This window comes from Stigmatopora nigra, unplaced genomic scaffold (assembly GCF_051989575.1).
Source record: "Stigmatopora nigra isolate UIUO_SnigA unplaced genomic scaffold, RoL_Snig_1.1 HiC_scaffold_26, whole genome shotgun sequence".
NCBI classification, from domain to species: Eukaryota; Metazoa; Chordata; class Actinopteri; order Syngnathiformes; family Syngnathidae; genus Stigmatopora; species Stigmatopora nigra.
Genome location: NW_027551605.1, coordinates 921,751 through 942,020, shown reverse-complemented (window position 1 = coordinate 942,020; position 20,270 = coordinate 921,751). Strand labels below are relative to the sequence as shown.

Here is a 20,270-nt window from a genome sequence, read left to right as displayed (position 1 = left end):
ACAAGCATAGGCTCCACTTCAATTCTAATTTGGAGTGCTTGTGTGTGAGCCCATTCTTAGGTCAAGAGGTTTAGGGGTCATTTAACCATGACCTAAAGTCACAATCTAATCGGGAATATATTTAATGTGCAGTGTGAAGTACAATTTTTAGCAGATGGGCAATGTGATGAGCTATTCCATTATGTATGATGAGTGCCAGTTGGCTTTAGGCGCTTTTGAAAGATTCATGTAAGCCCACTCATTCCACCAGAAACTTGGAGGGAGATGAAACTATTCTGGTCCACAAAATGCCAAAGTGTGAGTTACAGTGGTACATTAGGACAAGTGTGATAGTACATGGAAATTCAATGTCATTTTATTTGACCTTTGAAAAAAAAATCCATTTAAAAAATAAACAAAACAAAAAAAACGGTCTTCGTGATAAATCACCTTTTGTGACCCATTGAAAACGTGCAATTTTTAATTCTGTAAACTAGTATATTTCCTGTGCTCATGTATAGTTTATACTCAAAATTCAAACAAACCATGTGTTTAACCTTCTAATATATAATACATAAAAAGTACTCTTCATTTCATATATACAATGCACACACACACCTTGCACTTCAAATACAAATGTGAAAGTCCATTTTTGCTTATAAAGGTAATTCCATAAATTGGCATAATGTAAAATATGGCGCTATCATTTCCCTTTATACAAGTTCAGAGTAAAATATTCCACTTTCCTAAAAAGCAACGTGTTGGCACAATGCTGGTGTTCATCCGCAGAGAAGAAATCCCTTTGCTGAGCCAGGGTTAACTGTAAAAAAGATAAAAAAGAGGAAAGTGTAAAACAAAATAGAAACAAAGACCAACACATGCTGTTTGTTAGGAATGGCACACGCCCACACAATATCGAAAAAAATAAGTTACAAAACAGTGAGTTAAGCAAACGCATGTCGCAAATTCCTATTGTCATAGCCTTTAGTCCATTGTAGCAGCACATCTAACTTATTTGCATTCTTTAATACTTGTCATTTATTGTTGTAGATGTTCTTTTTCCCTTTAAATATTCCATTTTCCACCATCACATAGTAAATGGATGTCATGTATGAGTTTAAAAGTTAACACTCTATAGGCCCTATAAAGGAACTTTTACAACTTTTCTGTCAGAAAACACAGCAAAAACATGCTAGCACGCATGCGGAGGCCAAGTTACCCTCCTTTCCCCCCTTTCAGAAGAACATATCATCATCATCACTGTCGGTGTCGTCCAACGACCACCTCAAGTCTGTCAGGCCAAAATCAAGCAATCTGAAACAGTAAGTAGGAGTTTCAACTGTAGGGGGTCATTATTAGCCAGGAGCCCAAATAAATTAGAGGCAGTACAAAAGTGTGAGTGGAACGATTAGGGGGGGGTGGGGGGGGGGGCAATCAGAAAACCTTCGTGCGAACTAGCGAGGGGTGGAACAAATTAGCTCAGCTACTTACAGTCTCCCAAGCATGAGAGACATTAGAAAGGTGGGGTCAGTGGAGGATGATGCGTAGCATGGGGCCGCTGCTGAGGGGTGAAAGCCAGTTAGCGTGTGGGTAAAAGTTGGGATAAGAAAAAAAGAGCTGACAGGTGAAAAGATGTGCATTTATGAGCAGAAGGAGCACATATAACATGATGACAGGGAAAGTCTGTCAATGTGCAATTTGTCTGATCAGTCAGCACCATGGACAGAGGTCACATCTGTTCAAGCTGGACAGGTGACCTCTGTCCATGGTGCTGACCTACCAGTAAAACTATGATTTAGGGAAGCAATAATTTGGTCTATTTCCTATGTAATGCTGATATATGAATGTTGTTTAATGTTTTCAGTGAAGCCCTTCCCACTATTTTTTTTAACGAAATAATGGAATACATGTAAACAGTTGATCAGGTCAATTATATTATTTGTGAGGCATTCACAACAAGGAAGCATTTGCTAGTTGCTATATCCAAATGGACACTGTAATTATATGAATAGCTCATTACATAACATGAATTAACAAAGGGAACGCAATAATAAACCATTAATCATGTAAACTTTATACGTTAACCTGTTAAAGGCAATACATGTAAAAGTAAACCAACTATCTTTATAAATCTTTAGAGTAATAATAAGAAGTTTTGTGGCACCCTTACCTGCCCTTCGCAGATGGCTGCTGCGACCTAGCAGATGACAACCTCATGGCGCCGCGGTGGGGCGAAATCTGTGGCGAGCCCTTCGGCGACGGGCGCGGCGAAACTCTGGGGGAAGATCTCGCAGGTGGCTCGGGTAGGCTGGAAGGCGAGGCCTGCTGCGGGAGCTTCCTGGGGATGCGTTTGAGAAGATGGCCGACCCATCGCTGCTGTTCTTCTCGGCTTCCGCTCAGCAAAATCAGCTCTTTGGCGGTGGATATGTCGTAGTTCACTGTTGGGGAAAAATGGATGATGTCGAATAAGCCTAAAAATGGCTAAGGGAAATTTTTGGGAGTCGCGTACTGACCCTTGCAGGGCACAATGACCTCCTCCTTTCTGTCAAGGTGGTCTTTGTGGCACTTGGTGCGGCAACGGCGGCACTCAAGGGCCGGGGGAGGCTTAAAAACGTGCCACAGTGGACGAGCGCATGCCTCGCAGCTCGAGGGGAAGTGATAGAGGGTGGGGATGAACTCGTGACCCTTGTGGCTAATGTACGAGGCACGTTCACCGAAGGATGTGGTCTCCATGACGTGCTCCTGATCACGCTTGCTCTCGCCTTCATTGGCGTACAGGATCTGGGAGACAACAAAGTTTCATTTTTTTTAATAGAACTGGTACATAGCAAAAAAGAAAAACTGTTTTATTCATACAGTAGTGTATTATTTCCTAACCTGAAATATCCGGGGGATTTCTACGGCTTCTGCACGGTACACATCCGTCTGAGTGACAGGTCGGACATGGAACAGCTTACTGCGGTGGGCAATAAAAGAGAAGCGGTAAAATAAAGGTGAGAAACCTGTATAAATAATAACTGCAGGCAAAAAGTGGAAACAATAGAAATACAATACAAAATTGAGCACAGTGCACCACTTGTGATGAGTTTCAACCTTTTAAAGAAAACTTTCAATGCTGCATGGCACCATTTAATAAATTTCCCAAAGATTATTGATTTAAATGTCAGATTTAAATGCCATTTACTCACTCAATGTCTAAAATCATGAAAGGGTTGGCCTGTTCTCGGTCAAGTTCACTGTTGTAGAAGAGAATCTTTTTACTGCTTACCACTACAAACTGTTCAGGAGGGTACAAAAAAACGCATTTGGTTAAGAACAAAGTAGTAGTAAAAAAATACATGGCATTACTTCAATATGAAGATTACCTTTTTGTCCCAGCCGAACCGTTTTGTGTGTTTGGAAGGGAGTGAAAGCCAGCCCTCCAGTCTGGAGTCTAAAACAACATTAGGGGTCAATTTCAGCCTTTTTGGTGGTATAATTTGACTTTTGTGTATACTTAATATGGTATTTAAGCTATTCAGAAATTCCTATTTATACTTGAGCCTTTTAAAACAATAATATGGACAAAAGTAGTGATTCTTAATGTAAAGTTCACTAAAAAACAATAGAAAATGTGACTTCAAATGGCACTGATACATGTGCATTTCTTGCCAGTCTTCCCAGTTTAATTGAATTGAACATCTAACCCTACTTTTTAAAAATAATATTGCCTACATTTAAGTATTTTTTTAAATCCCTAAAAATAGTCACTCTATAAAAGGTTGAATGTCTTCAATGGCAACTTTTGGAGCGTCTATCTGTATACTTTTTCTACACAACAAATCACATGGCTCTTTTCAAGTGCAAGACATTTAAACAAAGCAGGCAAGAAATCAAACTGTACGCGTCACTGAACATCAATCGTGTTAAAACACAGCAGATTAAAAGAGAAAACAGTAGAAGGATTATATGACGACATGCTGAGCTAAAACAGGACCAGTTTTGTTAAGGATCTCAACACACCAATAATGGTATTAATATCCAAGCCTTGTTTTTTTCCCAAATTTTTCCACCATGCAGGGTTCACCTGAAGGTTCAGGTTCAGGCTGCTGGTAGGTCAGAGCCAAGGGACTTGGTCCCCGCTCCTCCCTCTCATAGTTTTCCTCATCCTCAGAGTCAGAATCAAAGAGAGAACGTGCTGCACGGATATCCGGACGAGTGTCGATACGTACTGATTTGTGTGAGCGCTGGTAGGTGAAGGACATTGATTCGGAGGTTTGTGAGTGAGTAATGCGTACTGTGTCCAAAAGGGGGGGTGAAGAAGAAAGAAGGCAGAACAAGGAAAAGGTCAAGAAACCACAGGGGATGGTGCAGAGTGTGTGAAAAGAGTGGGAACAGAACCATTTCAAGAAGGGTTGACCTAAGCTAATTCAATTGAAAATTGATATTTGAGTGGATACCTGGATAGCCTTCACCTCCGTCCAGATCGTTGCCACTGCTGATGCTGGTGGAGTCCAAAGAATGAATGCTGACGGAAGTCAACTGGCAGCGGAGTTGCTCGATGTCGCTGTCCTTGCTGGCTAATGTCATTTGAAGCTCCTGGCGGACTTGGTTCTCTTCTGCAATTAGCTGCTCGATATATACAGAACAATGGATTTAAAAAGGTCATATCATCTTGGTTGCCAATTGCGATAATGTCAAAATAGTCTGTGTTTATACTAAATGCCTAAGCAAAACATTTTTGGATAAAAAACAATATGTTTAGACTATTTTAATCCTCCAAAATTGACAAAATTGGGCCCAGTTTCCAATAAATTCCAATCTGGGACGTCCCTAATGAAAATTGGACTTTATATCAAATAATACAAAAATAATTGGGACTGTATTTGTGTCTAAAAAAAAAACAAAAATGAGTCTTTTTTCCTCTTCTGCATCCCCACATGAAGTAACAGAGACCGACCGAACGCGTGGGCAAACTCACCGCCTGCATTTCCGACAGTTCTCGCTGGTATTTGATGATGGTGCTGTTAAGTTTGTCCTTCTCAGATCTCAACTCTAGTTGTAGCTTCCTATTCTCCTTCTCCTTCCTATGCACCTCCGTGTCGGTGCTTCGGTGTCCTCCCCTTGCCGGCTCCCTGCGGTTCATCACCTCGGCGAGCTTATTGATAGCCTGTGTCATCAAAAAAAATTGCATAAATGCATAAAAATAAGACTGAATTTGGAAAACATGACTCACTGCCAACTTCTTTTCTTTTTTTCCTCTCTAAAATAAAACATCCATTCTCACACCCAAGGACAATTCAAAATCTTGATTTAACCCTGCTGTCCATGTTCATTATTTTTAGGAATGCGGGTAAAAAAAAACCCCACACAATTACAAGAAAAACACGCCAGAGACGGGATTCAAACCCTTAACCTCAAAATTGTGAACCCTCCCATAAAAAATCCCCACAATCCCCACAACAAATGTAAACATGCTTCATTTAACCAGCATTTAAACCCACATTTTTTGTCTATTTTCTCATTTAGGACGACACAATCACAAAAACTACATTAAATTGAACTATATCTCTTTAGTCCTATACTTTAAAAAGGTCTTAATTAACAGGACATTATAAAAAAAAAAGGGTTGAGCGCGTAATCACATGCTTCCCGTGAAGTGTTTTTTAGGATAGCCACAGACGATAATGTCTGACAGTGCAATTATATGTGTGGAAAACACAATCGGAGGTAAAAGTCGATCCATTCTAGCCCTGGCGTAGGCGGTGTGACGCACACGCACCTGAATTTTTAGCGTCCTTTCATTCTGCAACTGCTTTTCAAAGGCCAAGATGAGGGAGCTCATGGTCTTCTCCTCATCCTTTGCTTCCTGGAGTTCTACACAAATAGAACAACATAGAACTTGATATTTACAGAATATTACATCTCTAAATGTCTTACGTTGTTGTAACGCTTTAAGCTGGTTGTTGAGTTCCTCCTTCTCATTGGCTAAGTTGGCCACATCCACCGTTAGGGTTCGATTTGATTCTTCCAGCTGGAAATGACATGAATTTAATTGACATTATCTCACAACTGAAAAGTTTTTGTCAGGGGAACAAACTTCTTTTATTTAATATGAAGGGCATATACTGACAATTTGAAAAGAACTCGATAATAAGACACTTGTGGAGTTTGTAAATCCCTTGTGGACTTTGACTGAGGAGCTGACAGTAGGCAGTAATGCACCAAAATATTAATCATAGTGCGCAAATGATTGCTGTTTCCTTTTGGGGGTTTAGCAGAATCTAGTGGAAAGCGTATAGAATGCAGTTAAAGGTGCTTTTTTACTACTCGGGTAGTGTTATTTTTTGTTCTAAAAGGCATGTTCATATTGTTTTTGTTTTGATTTATTTATCAGTTGGGTTCAACTTTTGTTTATAGGTTTGCTGAATGAATTTTTTAAGATGGTGGGATACAGTTATGCTACTGCAAAGTAGGTTTACACAGTAAAAAAATCCATTTATCCTTGTATAATCATGATTTAAAATTCAAAGTACTTATTAAATGTTGGGAAAATGGCAGTAAGTTGAACTAGTGGTATTCTAGTGATGAGAATGTCAGAAATTAGGCTATTTTTGATGGTAACTTGGTGCAATCTCACCGAGCTGATGGTGGCTTCCTTATCACCAAGCTCCTGTCTATGTTTTGCCGACATGTCTTTGATTTCAAGCTCCTTCATGATCTTTTCCTTCTCCAGGCTGGAGTACTGCTCCTCGGCGATGGAGCGCGCCAACTGTTCCGAGTCGGCTTTGGTCAGGCTGACTTCCAATTGGGAAGCCAGTGATTCCCTGCGGTCAGGAAAAGGGAAGAAAAAAAAAAGCGGAACTCATCAATTTCAGGAGTGAGAATATGTATTAAACGCATTTTCCCCTTAGTACAAAAAAAATGAAAACATCACCAAAAAAATTGAAGATGTATTTCAACTCGGAAAATCCTATTAGATGACATTTAATTTAAACTGAGCTTTTTTTCTTCTCAAAAGTAAACATTTTTGTATACAATTACTATTAAATGAAGTTTTGCCATATAGTTTCATTCCTTTTACTCGTATCACTTACTGTTAACTCTAAATACTTTTTTAACAGGGAATAAATTCCCAAAAATAATTAAATGCACAGATGTGTGAGTTAATGTTAAGCATATATTTTTCTTGAGCTCCTCCTGAAGTCTTTATTGGTTTAACTAATGTATACCAATGCATGTTTACTGCAGTACATTTGTCACCGCCCTCCCAAGGGTTCACAGTAAAAGTAAATGACAGAATAGAAGGATCCCTCCAGCAAAAACGTAGTACTCCTTTGTGCCACTACAATATTCATGCAATGAGTTTCCTACTGCCTGTAGTTACCTTTCTTCCTGGTACTCTTCCAGACGTTGTTGCGCCTCTTTGTATAAGTTGTTCTTCTCCTCACACTCCTCCTTTAACTCACGTATTTGTGTCTTGTAAAGTGTCTAAAAAAGAATCAGGATTTTCCTATTCATTTTAAATGAACACTGAAGTGTACATAAAAATAATAAAAGATGAATTTCTACCGTGAAATATTGCTCCGCCTCCAGCTGGTCCTTTAAATCTTTCAGTAGGCTTTCTGACTCCTGCTTTTCCCTGTAAGAGCGCCATCAATCTGTCATGCCACTAACTGTTTCCTTAAATCAATTCAAAAGTGCGCTTTGAGATCAGAATGCGGCTGTGTTTAACTGACCTGCGCATCTCCTGGTTTTGTTTATCCAGGACTTGTTTAATCTCCAGCAATTGGTTGAGTTCTTGTTTAAGTTGCTTCTCTGAAGTGTGAAGGATGGTTACTTGTTGTTTTTCCATTTTGAGGTCACTTTGGGCCATACTGCGCCTGTGGATCTCCTGCTCTAAACGCAAGTTGAGGTTCTTAACCTGCACAAAACAGAGCATATAAGTCATCCATTAGTTTATTTAGTTTTAAGAATTTAGCAGGGTAGATTAAATTTATTGCTACTATTAAAGACATTGGCTCAGGGTCCATATATGGCTCTTTGAATCCCAATCCCACCAATAGGAGTGCTTCTTAAATCTGTTTTTTTTACATTTAGACCTTTCTTCATGCATAATCTCAATAATACTAATATTTTAGCAACAGTGTAACAATATTCTCAATAGAATTCAGACTTTTTGTACTTTAAAAGTGTTAAAATGACTAAAATATGCCCATATTAATATATTTCAATACTGAATTATGGCTCTCGGTGAATAACATCTAAAAATTATGGCCATAAGCAATATATTTTATGAGATTTGATGTGTTAATACTTTTTTTTCTGAACAAATATTTTATATAGAGTGTAGAGTAGGATTTAAGCAAACACCTCTTCAGCAAATTTGTCCTTTTGTGCATGCAGCTCGTCCATTTTGTGTTGTGCTTGCTTGTAGTCGCAATCCAACATGGAGTGATCCTTCTTCAGTTGTAGTAGTTTAACCTCCACCTCCTGCTTTAAGGTGCGTTCCTCTTGGAGATTGTGTTCCATTTCTGCAACGTGAGGAAAGAAGGACGCACGAAAAACACTGATAAAACAGAAGAAAGATTTTTGTTGCACCCTCAAATAATAGTAGAATTAAACACAGTTTTACTCGCAAGAAAATTCATCTACTTATCTTACAATCTTCTGCCTTTTTAGTCATTCATCACCATGTTTGTTATTTTGAACATTCTTTTCTTCAACACACCTCTTAAAGCTGCAGATTTTGCCACTTCTATGGACTGGTAAATCTGATTTTCATCTGCCAGTTTGGCTTTGACAACTTTATGTTCAGCTTCCTCTTGCTCCAAATTCTGCTGGAGCGACTTTAACTTGAAGGTCAGCTCGATTTCTTGATTACTCTTTTCCTAAATGGTTAAATGATAAGATTTCTTACTTAGTTTGGACTGTATTTTTCTCAAACTTTCAACAAAAAAAGTGGAAACCAACCTTCTCAAGGTCATTAAGCCTCTCCTGCAATTGGTTCTTTTCCTTGTGGACGTTGGTGAAGCACAACTTCATTTCTTTCACCTCTTCTTTCAGGCTTGATGTCTGCCCTAAAGGTGGGGAAATATGTATGAATATTACTGGTAAAATTTGCATACTACTAAATAAATAAGAGCAACCAGATGGAAAACAAACTTAGTAAAGACACATGACATAATGCTCCTCCACATTGAGGCCTAATACTACATCATATGTTTTCCTGGCTTCACCTTAAATGTGTTTTTTTTTGGGTGGAAATGGAGTAATCATGCAAACAGACTCCACTTGTATTATTAAATGTCTCCAAAATCTAATTTCCAGGTCTGGTACCACTTCAGCTTTGGCATTCAAGTCCAAGATGCTTCAGGCATTTTTTTGGGGTAACGTTTCCATTTATGACTTAAAAATTTCCAGACATGCTCCAAATAAACAATTAACATGTTATTGCCTGTCAAAGCTCCAAGTTGCGCATGTGTTGGATTTTAAATCTAAAACTGAGTTTTAGGAGTGTTTTAGGAATTTTCTCCATTGAAATGTATTGTACATTGAGTTAAAATTCATGTTATTATTGCATTGTATTTTAATTAGGATAGTTTCTCACCCTGTAAATCGGCAATAACTTCTGTCTTGATGCTACGTTCCCTCTTCTCAGCCCCCAGCTCCGCCTGTAGTGTTGTCATCTGCCTCTCCAGCTCCATCTTGGCCTCCTCCAGCTGCTTGCACTTCTCCTGCACCTCCCTGAGGCTGAGCTCCAGGCTCTGGGCCTGTTTTTGAATCTCCGTTTGGCTCTTTTTTAGCTTCGACGCTGCCTCCTGTTCCGCTCGGAGCGTCCCGGCCGCCTCGTCGAGCTGCCGAGGAGAAAGACACCATGTGTACGAAGGTAAAGGACAATATTTAATTAACTCATTGGCTGCCATAGAAATGTGTAATCTATATCGACTGGGAAACAACCATTTCATGGCAGTCAATGTCAATGAAAGAATCTTTGGATATATGATTCATTATATACATTAATGTATATTAAGACACTTATTTCTGTATCATTTAAAACACCTTATTCAGAATTGTGAGCATTTTTACATGCAATATTGCATTTTTTCTAGTTGTATATTAATTTATAGACTTTTTTTTCTTACTTGTTTCTGCAGCTGGATGTTTTTCTCATTGGACATCTGCGAAAAATGGTTCTTCTTCTTCAGATCTTCTAACTGGTCCCTCAAGGTATTTACTTGTGTATAACAATGTATAATCAATGTAACATTTTAGCTTCACAGAAAGATATTCTTGAATTCTTACATTCATTTTCCAGGCCACGTTTTCTATCCGCCTCGATCTCCACTTTACGCTGGTTTTCGCTACTTTGATGCTGCAGAAGCGCTCGCTCGCGTTCCATCTGTCTCAGCGAGGCCTCCACGCGCTGTTTGCTGCTCATCTAACCGGACAGATACGATATTTGCCGATTTGACGTCTATTTCAACAAATAAATCTGCTTTCCATCCTCACCTCCTTGTCTAATTCTTTCACCAACTTGTCTAAACGGTTGGTGGCATTTCTGTAAAAAAAAAAAAAAAATACAGCATTTTTAACAACAAGTATGACTATGTTATTATAACTCCCGATGTTTTCTGTACCGGAAATTGTGCTCCAGCTCGTCTTTGGCCTGCATTTCATGGTCGAGTTGCTCCTCCAATTCGTTGAGTTTTTTTTGCAGTTGCTAAAAAACAGTAAAAGATTATCTCATACTGCAAATCCATTATTATATGAAGTTCTTAATGTTCATTTTGAGAGAAAAATGCTTACTTCTTTCTTGTTGTCAGAATGCTGTTGCTTTTCCTCTAATATTTCCTTTTGGTTGTCAGAATTCTCCGCTGGGCTGTTTTTCTTAAATTTCAGCAATCTGAAATATCAACCAACACAATTTAAATTTGAATGAAATAATTTCCCAATGCACTTTGATATATTAATGCTTTAGAATTGGTTATAATTGGACTATGCGAGAAATTTAATGGTAAGCAACTCTATCTGGAAATCATGAAATGATCCATCCAATGTGGTTTTATAACAAACAAGGAATCTGGAGCCGTTTTTTTTACAAGATGGATAGTCTCCAAATACGAAAGGCAGTGATTTAAGGGAATATTTCCACTGGTATCTGCACGTGGTCCTTGAGAAAAGGAATTTGCCGCTTTCGTTTAAAAAGCTCAATTGTGACTTGAACAATAGACACACAAATCTTAAGATTTACAAGACTACAGGCAAACAACAACAGTGCTAGTAATAACAGCGGTCAGACAACCTCAAACCAAAAATGGAGGTTATGTTTTTTTGGCCAGCACTCAAAAAGCATGATGGCTTTAAGCCCTCACGGTGAGAAGTGAGGGCAGTTTTGGGCCGGCTGTCAGAACAAGGCAGCACAGTGTGAAGCATGAACAAGCATACAGTGTGTGAAATGTAGAAGGCTCTATTTAAAAACAAGGTAGGTCTCGTTGCCTGGGTTACCTGTATTAGAGAACTGCGTTACTATTGCAAAATTATATTTAAGTAAGAAACATACTAAAATTCATGGGTCGGGAAATTTTTTGATGAAAAGAGCCACAATCAATTCATATTTTCCAATGTTATTCCTGGTGAGCCATACAACGGATTTAAAAGTCAAAATACATACATGTAAACGAGTGTCTTATCATTTTTTGGGGTAATTTCACCACTTTTAAAGTGGAAAACAATGAATATTTTTAAAAGATATTCTTATGCTGTTGCTAATCAATGAGAGAAGGCATTCCAGAAGAGTCTACTGCAAAAAAAAGAAGATTAAAGCAGTTCTAGATGTAATATCTAAGTTCTGTCGTCAGCGGTTTCCATATTTTAGCTCACAGGTTAGCAAAAAGCCAAATGCACTCATCAAAGGAGCCACATGTGGCTCCTGAGCCATAGGTTCCCTACCCCTGTACTATATGAACCCCCCCAAAAATGCATTGAAATGAAAGAATGCTTACTGGTCCTCTTTGAAGTAAGTAAATCCAACAAATGGAAGCTGGTTGCCCACAAAGGCTTTGGGTGGCGGAAAAGTCTCAACGGCTCCTTTATCATCCTCGATGTCATCAAAGTTGCTGGTGTCAATGTCGCTGTTCAGTTCAGGTACGACAGGAGCCACGGCTAGGGAGAGGCATTTAAACACATTGAGAGTCTTCTAAAGCCTCCTTCACTAGTGAGCAAGCAGGGCTCGGAGTAAAAAAAAAAGTGAAGAAGAAGAAGAAGAAGAGAAGGAAAAAAACACGAGACTTGGGCAAGCCTGGTGTGACCACTGCTCCTTTTCCCCCCACAGTACTCACTTTGTGCACACAGACGCACACACCCAACAGCTTTAACAAATATAGGCTAACACTGCTTTCTTAAGGGGGAGGCACACTGGTCAAATCAGTCACTGGATGAACCAGGAATGCTTTTGCATAGCAATTCATTCATATGTTATCATTACATTTTCCATAGGGAATAAATGATGCATAAAAAAACTCGACTTTTTCCTTTTTTGATAACCTTGCAATACATTTATACATTTAATACATTGCTCCACACTGCAGTTAACAACATAAGGACACTTTTCAAAATTGAACATTCTTCCTTAGCCACTTTATTTATTCTTATGGTGCTCTATTTAAAAGTAGGATGCAGAAAAATGAAGTAAATAAGGGTTAAAAGAGAAAAAGCCAGAAAAAGTGGTGAGCTGGAAAGAGAAACGGGCCCTTGTGGCTGTATTTCCCAGCATGCACCCTGATGGAGGATAGCTAATGACAGGCAGGCCAGGCCACAGTGACAGCGGAAGAGCGGGAGCAGCCCCCACGAGTGGGCCATCCTTCTCATTAGGCCCCGCCGCATAGAGGGCCCCACCCGCCCCCGCGATTAAGGGCCAGGCACGTCTATACAGTCGACCGTAGTGACGAGGTCTTAAACTACAAGTTACAAAGTGAACGCAGCGGGGGGTTAGTGTAATTATTTTTAAACTGTCGAGCGCCGACAGGATGGAAGAGGGTCGTTTGGTTGCACGGTGGGGGTTTTAACTTCTAGACTTGCTGGGTTATGATCGCAAGTTGTGAGTTGTTAGAAGTGAAAGTGAAGGAGGCTACACAGAAAATAAGAAAAGAATAAAGTTTACGTCATACTATAACGATATAATCATTAGTTTTGCAATTATGAGCACATTATCTGTCCATGTAAAAGCATGCCAGCTAAGTATATTTAAAAAATATGAAAATTATGGACTAGGTCATACATAATATGGTGCATTTACAAATATGTGCTCTGCAAAATATGGGGTTTCACTGGCTTTACAGTATTTTTATTTGAGGCCCAAAACAAAACTATGCAGTGCAAATATGTCATGTGTTTATTCAAAGCACCCACATCAAGCTTGATGAATGCCAGATAAAATGACATAATAATTGGCTCACACTTATCAAGCTGATTTCCAATATTTTGCATCCAACACCAGCAACATTATTTTTAGATTAGTGTGATTAAACTGCATGCTCAGATAATATTCTTGCCTTATTATTGCCACACCAACATCCTGAAATATTTGCTCTGTTTTAAGCAAAATCCCAGCATCAACTATAACCATATTGTTAAAAACATCAATGCAAACTATCCCAATTCCCCCCAAAAATGGCACTTACTCTCTCGAATGTTGTCAAAGGTCCACTGGTCGCTCTTGAAGAAAGGATGGCTTTTGATCTCCTCCACTCCGGTGCGTCCCAGACGAACCTCCCTGTGCACAATGGGGGCGTGAAACAATCCAACTGAAAACACCCCCTCACCATCATCATCATCATCTACATTACAGTCACCGTTGACCAGTAGAAGGAGGCCACAGTGACCAGTGAGGACCACCTGAACCTCTCGTGACTACGGCCTGAGATAATAAAAATCGGATTTACTAGAATGCCCCGTGCACGTTTGTGAAACTCGACCTCCAAATTTCTCTCCCCCTTTTTTCCTCACTATTTCACTGGCGGGTGCACGGCCGGGGGGGAAGAGCGGAGGGCTCGGCCTTGCCACGTGTGGGACATTCCAAACGCAGCCAAGAAGAAGAAAATGGTGGGGTGAATGCCAAAAAAGGAAGAGGAGTTCAGTTAAAAACCCCATAACACATGAAAAAAAAAGTTAAATGGTGAATGTTCTGTCATAATGGAAGAATGGAGGTATGAAATCATGATGAGGATGAGGTGAGGTGATTTTTTTTTTCACCTGGAAGAATGTTAAGAGGGGTAAATAAACAAAGAGAAGAAAAGTGAAAGGATTCTCTGTACTAAAACATGTCAAAGTAGGGGGCGGAATAACTTGCGTAAATAGGAAGTTGTCCCTTTAAAAAGCTTTTAGTATTTTTTGTGTGGGTGTCAAGGTTTTGGACACTAATCACTCAAATCCTTGCAGCAAGTAAGATTAACCAATAAATACACATTCATTTATCTATCTAGAGAGAGAAAAATATCATTTTTTAAGGGATAAAAATATTCCTTAAGCTGTACAAGAATTTTAATGCAAACCTGTCAGTCAAAAAAGCACAGATGAGGTTTTTGGCATCCTGTGACATCTCCGCATCATCAGGGAAAATGAGGGAATTCTTGTGGTTCATTATTTTTCCATAAGTTCCAACCAGGGATTCGGCATAAAAAGGTGTTTCACCTGTGTAATGACATTATATCCCTTGGTTTTTTTTTCAGGAATACCTCATATTGTGGAGAGAAAGTGTATTAACATAAGATATGCTCAAGAGGTCACTCACCCACTAGTAGCTCGTATAGAAAGACTCCGACTGACCACCAGTCGCATTCGCGCCCGTAATGACCCACGCCTCCCTGAGATTGGAGCACTTCTGGGGAGATGTAGTCGGGTGTTCCCACGGCAGTGTCGCAACGCACCATGCCTGCCTTTGGACATAAAAAAGGATGAGGTGAATTAGGAGGCAACAATAGAGAGGTAAAAAACTAAATAAACAACACAAAAATGTACGTCAAAAGTAAATTGTAAGCTCTTTATTGAGACATAAGTGAAAAATTTGCAACTATAAAGTAAGTAAAGCCTCTACTATTGAACATGCTGGGACATCTTTAATCACTATTTTATTTTTTTACATCAGACCACAATTAGAAGGGACTTGGCTTATTGAAGTCCAAAGTGGTTGTCATAGTAACAAACAGTATAACCGACATTGGCCAAACAATGTGATTATAGAGTGAGCAGAAACAAGATTGGCTCCCAAAAAGTTCCACTTTGCAGTATTTCCTGACTAAAAATATTAATTGAAATAACACATTTTTATGCAAACACCTATAAACACTTTTAAATTATGCCTTGGAAAAAAAGCATATGTATATATATATAGCATATTCAAATATGCATATGTGCTATTATGACTTAGATTGTGTTTGCTACATTCATTCAGTTAGTGTCTTGACTTTATTTATTTATTACTTTATTTATTAATACGGATTAATGAATGAATACTGTTAATATTCAAGAGTGTTTTTTTACAACATTAAGAAGAATTGGGAGAAAAATCTGATCAAATTCTACTCTTTAACAAGTTGTTACTATGTGCTGCACTCTAGTGATCCAATCTTAACACAAGATGGGGCAATTTAGCTCTCTAAAAAAAAGGCAACCCACCCTCCACAGTTCCTATAATTTCCAAAAATCTTCAAAAAGAAAAAAAAGCTCACTTACAGAATCCATCTTCATGCATGTGCCAAAATCAGCAAGCTTCAGGTGCCCGTTCTGGTCAAGCAACATATTGTCGGGTTTGACATCCCGATGGATGAAGCCCATGGAGTGGATTGCGTCCAGGGCCAGGACCACCTCGGCCGTGTAGAAGTGAGCCCAGTCCTCTGGAATGTCGTAGTTCATTGTGAGTGTGACGACATCCCCACCCGCCATGAACTCCATCACCATGTAGAGGTGACGGTCGTCTTGGAAGGCACAACACAACTGAGAAAGAAAACATTTACGGTCACCTCCATGGGAGCAAAAAGTGTTTTACAAGCAATACAAGTCCACACCTGGATGACCCAGGGACTGTTAGAGAACGCCATGATGTGCCTCTCCTCCCAGAAGAAAGCCGAATCAGATCTCTTGATCATCTCAAATTTGTTGAGCTTCTTCATTGCATAAACCTTCCGTGAGGCCTTGTGTCGCACCTAAAAAAACGAAATTGTCATACAATCTGCATTAGCTTTCATGGAGACAGTCTTATCACATTATCACATTGTTTAAGCCAGGCTTACACCTGGAAAACATGCCAACACATGTATTTTTAAACCCCTCCCCATACATCACTATGTTATCCCACAAACTACTCCTGTCCAGACAAGTTTGCGCCACAAAACTGTCAGCACACACCAAAAAGGAGGATCTATTTTCAGTTAAATGGCTCTCAGAGTAAGACTTGTGCTAGACTAGTGCATACATTTGATTGACTCTATTAAAGGGGAATTAAAAAGCCTGGTGAAAGTCACTCTCAGTGTGAATCAGTGGGATTTATGAACACATTGTGTCATATCTGAACAAATCTACATAGAAAAACAGTGCTGGTCTAGTTAATTCATTGATATTATTGTTATTGTTTGTTGTTGCAAGCAGCTTTTGCCATTTTTCTTCTCTAAATTGGGCACTTTTTAATCATCAATTGTATAATATAGATCTTGTGTTACATCTCAGCAATATGCAGTACATTAAGGTCATGAGATAGGTCTCTCACCAGCTGCACTTCTCCATATGCTCCTCTTCCAATGAGTTTCACCTTCTCAAAGTCTTCAAGTTTGACCTGTAGCTCGCGCAGCTGGCTCACCGCCTTTTCATCTGCAAAGAGAGAGCTGGGATACCTAACCACGGAAACACGCAGGTCAAACTTCAGTCGTTCGGGTTGAGAGAAGCGAGACAGCTGTTAATATCCAGATCGAGGACACATGTGAGTCAGGCCTTCATTAAGTATTTTCTAGAAGGGTTAAAAAGGGGAAACCAAAGCAGCCACACTAAATTTATGGAGAAATACTATGAATATATTTAGTAGGCCATTTTTATTTTATCAATGGAAAATGTGAACATGCATAAATGGTTGTCCAAAGGGGAAAAAAAACAATATACTATGTTAATATGCACCAAGTACTTTGTACTTTGTACTATTTGCAACCAGGTGTGTTTTTATCTGTTTAGGTCAATGATAAGTCAACTAGAAAAATAAAAATAAAGAATAATATTTCCACTATGATGAGAAGGTGCAAAATTAACATATGTATCCACTTTCTGGGCCTTACATTAATGTAGTAGTAGTAAAAATATGAATGTGGCAACACAAAGTTAAGGAGATTTTTTTTTATAGATGAGGGACCCTCATGCACTTACATCGGCTGAGAAATGTTTCAATATTCTTGTTCTTCCGCAGAGCTGGATAGTTCAAATCAAGAGCCAAAGCATTGATAGAATCCTGAAAAAAAATAAAAAATTATAATTATAAACTACATCATGTCACTAGAGAAAGCCTGGATATAAAGTGACATTAATAAAAAAGGAATTACAGCATAAACAAAAGAAAAAAAACATTGCTGTTCATCCATCTATTGGCCCCAAAAGGTAAAAACTACCACGGTTTAGTACTTAGGCTCCTTTGTAACTTAGGTGTATTGAGTATGATGGTCCAAAAATGCTGTAAATGACAAAATAGCCATTTTTTATGTCAAATTAGGACATACACGGCAGGGTTGGATGGCGGGTCAATGAACTGAATGCTACTTGAGTCACCGCGGGCATCAAGTTTCAGCATGGAATCAAAACGCCATGGCAGTATGGTGTGCCTTCCCAGTTGGTGGACATGTGCCTGGGTGCGCAAAGGGGGCACCCGGAACAATTCTACAACTTAAAAATAGCAGTTGGGATGAGAGATCTCCCCCACTCCAGAGAGGGAAAAATAAACCTGGCTCTCATGCTATTTATTGTGGGACAAATAGCTTATGGCTTTAGACTGACGCTGCTATTACGCACACAGTGCGTATATGTGTATGAAATTCGCAGCAATGTTACTAAAATAGACGGGGCGTAGAATGAAGGCGGACATGTTTTTTAATCATATATACTCAAATAGATTTTAGTTCAGGCCCTTATTGTAAACACATACACTAAAAAGCTGCATTAGCGTATAACTGTAAAAGTGTCATGTGATAAGATTGGTATTGAATACATATTTGATTATAGATGTGGTTTAACCTTGGAACAAATAAATTAGCTACTGTACATTATTTTTTGAATGATAGGTCAATATGAATGTATTGAGATTTGATATTGAATGAAAAGACATGAAAAAAATAGCTCTCCATGGTTCAGTGGTCCTGAAAATGAATGAAAGAAACTCATAATTATTATTATTGTATGAGATATCACTAAATATGACCAGTCTTGGTCAAATAAGTAAATCTGCAAAGAATGCAAATACTACACCTGCTGAACCGTTAAAAAATGTCCTGTTTGCTTTGCTGTTTATTCAACGAATAACAATGACATCAAAAACGTTTGTGTTCCTAACAAACGGGAAGGGAATGACCTGATGTCATCGCGGGTTATCGCCATCTCAATTCCAGGACGTGACATCACTCTTCCTGCGTAGGAGGTGGCTATAGCAGTTGATTTGGAGTTTTAGTTTAGAAGACATTACTGAGTTCATCAAGGCTAGTGTCATTTTAGCAAAGGGCAAGCACGCACTCATATTTTCTTTAATTGTCAAAGCCTGATGTCATTTACAAAAATAAAAACATTTCCATGTATGAGTAATTAGGAGAATTACCTTGAAATATTTCAAACAGTTGTCCAAACATGCTTAATAAATAGGAATGAAAATTCCAAAAAGAATTGGGAGTTGCCTACATTTGTAATCAAAAGTGATGGGAAGCAACAACAGGTGAACTTTGAAATGTCACAACACAACACAACAGTACAGAGTCAAAGATTATTATAATAAATAAATAAAGTGCATCTGTGTAGTGTTTGTCCTCTTAACTCCATGACAGCTGATTTATGGAGAATAACTGGTTATCTGTTAGTCATTTGCAAGCACATAAAGACAAACATTCACAACTACAGAAAATTGGGACTCTTAACTGAACCCAACGTGCCTGTTTGTGGAATGCGGACGGAAGCAGTAGCTACCCATTGAAAACTCCACATAGGAAGGAAGCTGAGTTTAAACAACACAATCCCAGAACTGACATTCCACTAATTCTAAGAAGTGTGTAGTAAAAAATACAAACATAAAAATACGTATAGGACTTATTTTAAAAGTCAGTAGCCTTGTATTGGATCTCATAACATGTTTTTCTTGACAACCTGCCCCATTAGTGTTTACTTGCGGCCATTAATGAGTACAGTAATGACATTGACACCTACCTTTAATCTTTATTTATGTATTGATTTAAATGAAACTTACCAGCAATGTTTCCAAATTTAACACCGACTCCTGGTTCCTCATGAGGACCTCCAGCTTCATGAGCCGGCTTTCCAGTCGGCTCTCCGCCCCAAGCATGTTTAAAAATCCTCTTCAGATATCATATAAAAATATAAAATAATCAAATACACACCGGAAGTACATATATTTTGCCTTGCTATGTCTTCTAGTAAGTAGTTAAAAGTTAAGAATGAATTATCTCCAGGCAAAGTTCTGCAAAAGTCCTTCAAATGTCCACAGGTGAGTAAAGCAGCCAGGTCGAGTCTTGGGGGGGCGAATGAAAAGCGGGCTTTCCCCTGCCCAGGTGAGCCCGCGTCTCAGTCCAGGTGTGAACCAGAGTCAAACTGATCCGAGTACAGTTGATCCAATGTGAGCGACACAAATGTCAGCTATTTGGAGGCAGTCTATTTCCTGTAGAAATTACCAAAATAAAAGTTCTTGCTTGTTTTCTTTCAAACTAGACGCAGCATGTGTTAACCAGGAGTATTTAGATTTGGCAATTAATGTTTTTTTATAAATTCCATCACATAAGCATGAGTTAAAAATTTTAACACTACCTTTTCCTTTTATTTTGAAACTGTCGCAGCACCGGTTTCCCTTTATATTTATTTTAAACTGGATTATCAACTGTTTTCACAGTTTTACACATGCATACTATTAGTAACTGTATTCCAAAGAGTATATAGATCACCAAGTTTGTTAATTCTTCTTGCCAATTGATGATATTGTTGTACCATGTCAGGATACACATGCACCCTCCAATGTCCCCCCCAGTCTCCCACCACTGGGCCGGAATTCCTGCCCCCTTATCTCATCA

The 20,270-nt window shown here is 38.9% G+C and overlaps 1 protein-coding gene across 3 annotated transcripts; it reads right to left on the bottom strand.

Moving 5' to 3' along the window:
* Positions 1-333: 333 nt before the first annotated feature.
* LOC144192485 (rho-associated protein kinase 2-like) lies at positions 334-19,797 on the bottom strand. 3 transcript variants are annotated; one of them, XM_077711605.1, is made up of 32 exons: positions 19,436-19,797; positions 17,365-17,446; positions 16,721-16,821; positions 16,023-16,160; positions 15,691-15,951; positions 14,750-14,894; positions 14,511-14,649; positions 13,641-13,732; positions 11,964-12,123; positions 10,768-10,864; positions 10,599-10,681; positions 10,471-10,519; positions 10,264-10,399; positions 10,104-10,195; positions 9,569-9,815; positions 8,932-9,038; positions 8,690-8,849; positions 8,332-8,492; positions 7,698-7,882; positions 7,531-7,600; positions 7,346-7,449; positions 6,599-6,785; positions 5,899-5,992; positions 5,741-5,835; positions 4,940-5,128; positions 4,419-4,587; positions 3,345-3,412; positions 3,168-3,256; positions 2,857-2,935; positions 2,493-2,760; positions 2,150-2,417; positions 334-799 (listed from the first exon to the last, which is right to left on the bottom strand). In XM_077711605.1, exons 1-32 carry the CDS (start codon positions 19,529-19,531, stop codon positions 796-798), a joined length of 4,215 nt encoding a protein of 1,404 aa, XP_077567731.1. In that variant the 5' UTR covers positions 19,532-19,797; the 3' UTR covers positions 334-795. The 3 variants fall into 3 exon arrangements, with proteins under 3 accessions (XP_077567731.1, XP_077567730.1, XP_077567732.1); XM_077711604.1 differs by lacking the exon at positions 334-799 and adding an exon at positions 887-1,293; XM_077711606.1 differs by lacking the exons at positions 334-799; positions 19,436-19,797 and adding an exon at positions 888-1,293 and having other exon boundaries at positions 16,721-16,844; positions 17,365-17,452.
* Positions 19,798-20,270: the final 473 nt, after the last annotated feature.

What these genes read in the sequence shown, in the direction of transcription:
- LOC144192485 (XM_077711604.1), bottom strand. Translation starts at nt 19,531, where the DNA reads ATGCTTGGGGCGGAGAGCCGACTGGAAAGCCGGCTCATGAAGCTGGAG. An exon ending in GAAGAGTACCAGGAAGAAAG is followed by an intron (nt 6,786 to 7,345) that starts GTAACTACAGGC and finishes TCCTGACCGCAG; the next exon opens with GGAATCACTGGCTTCCCAAT. An exon ending in GGTTCGGCTGGGACAAAAAG is followed by an intron (nt 3,257 to 3,344) that starts GTAATCTTCATA and finishes CCTCCTGAACAG; the next exon opens with TTTGTAGTGGTAAGCAGTAA.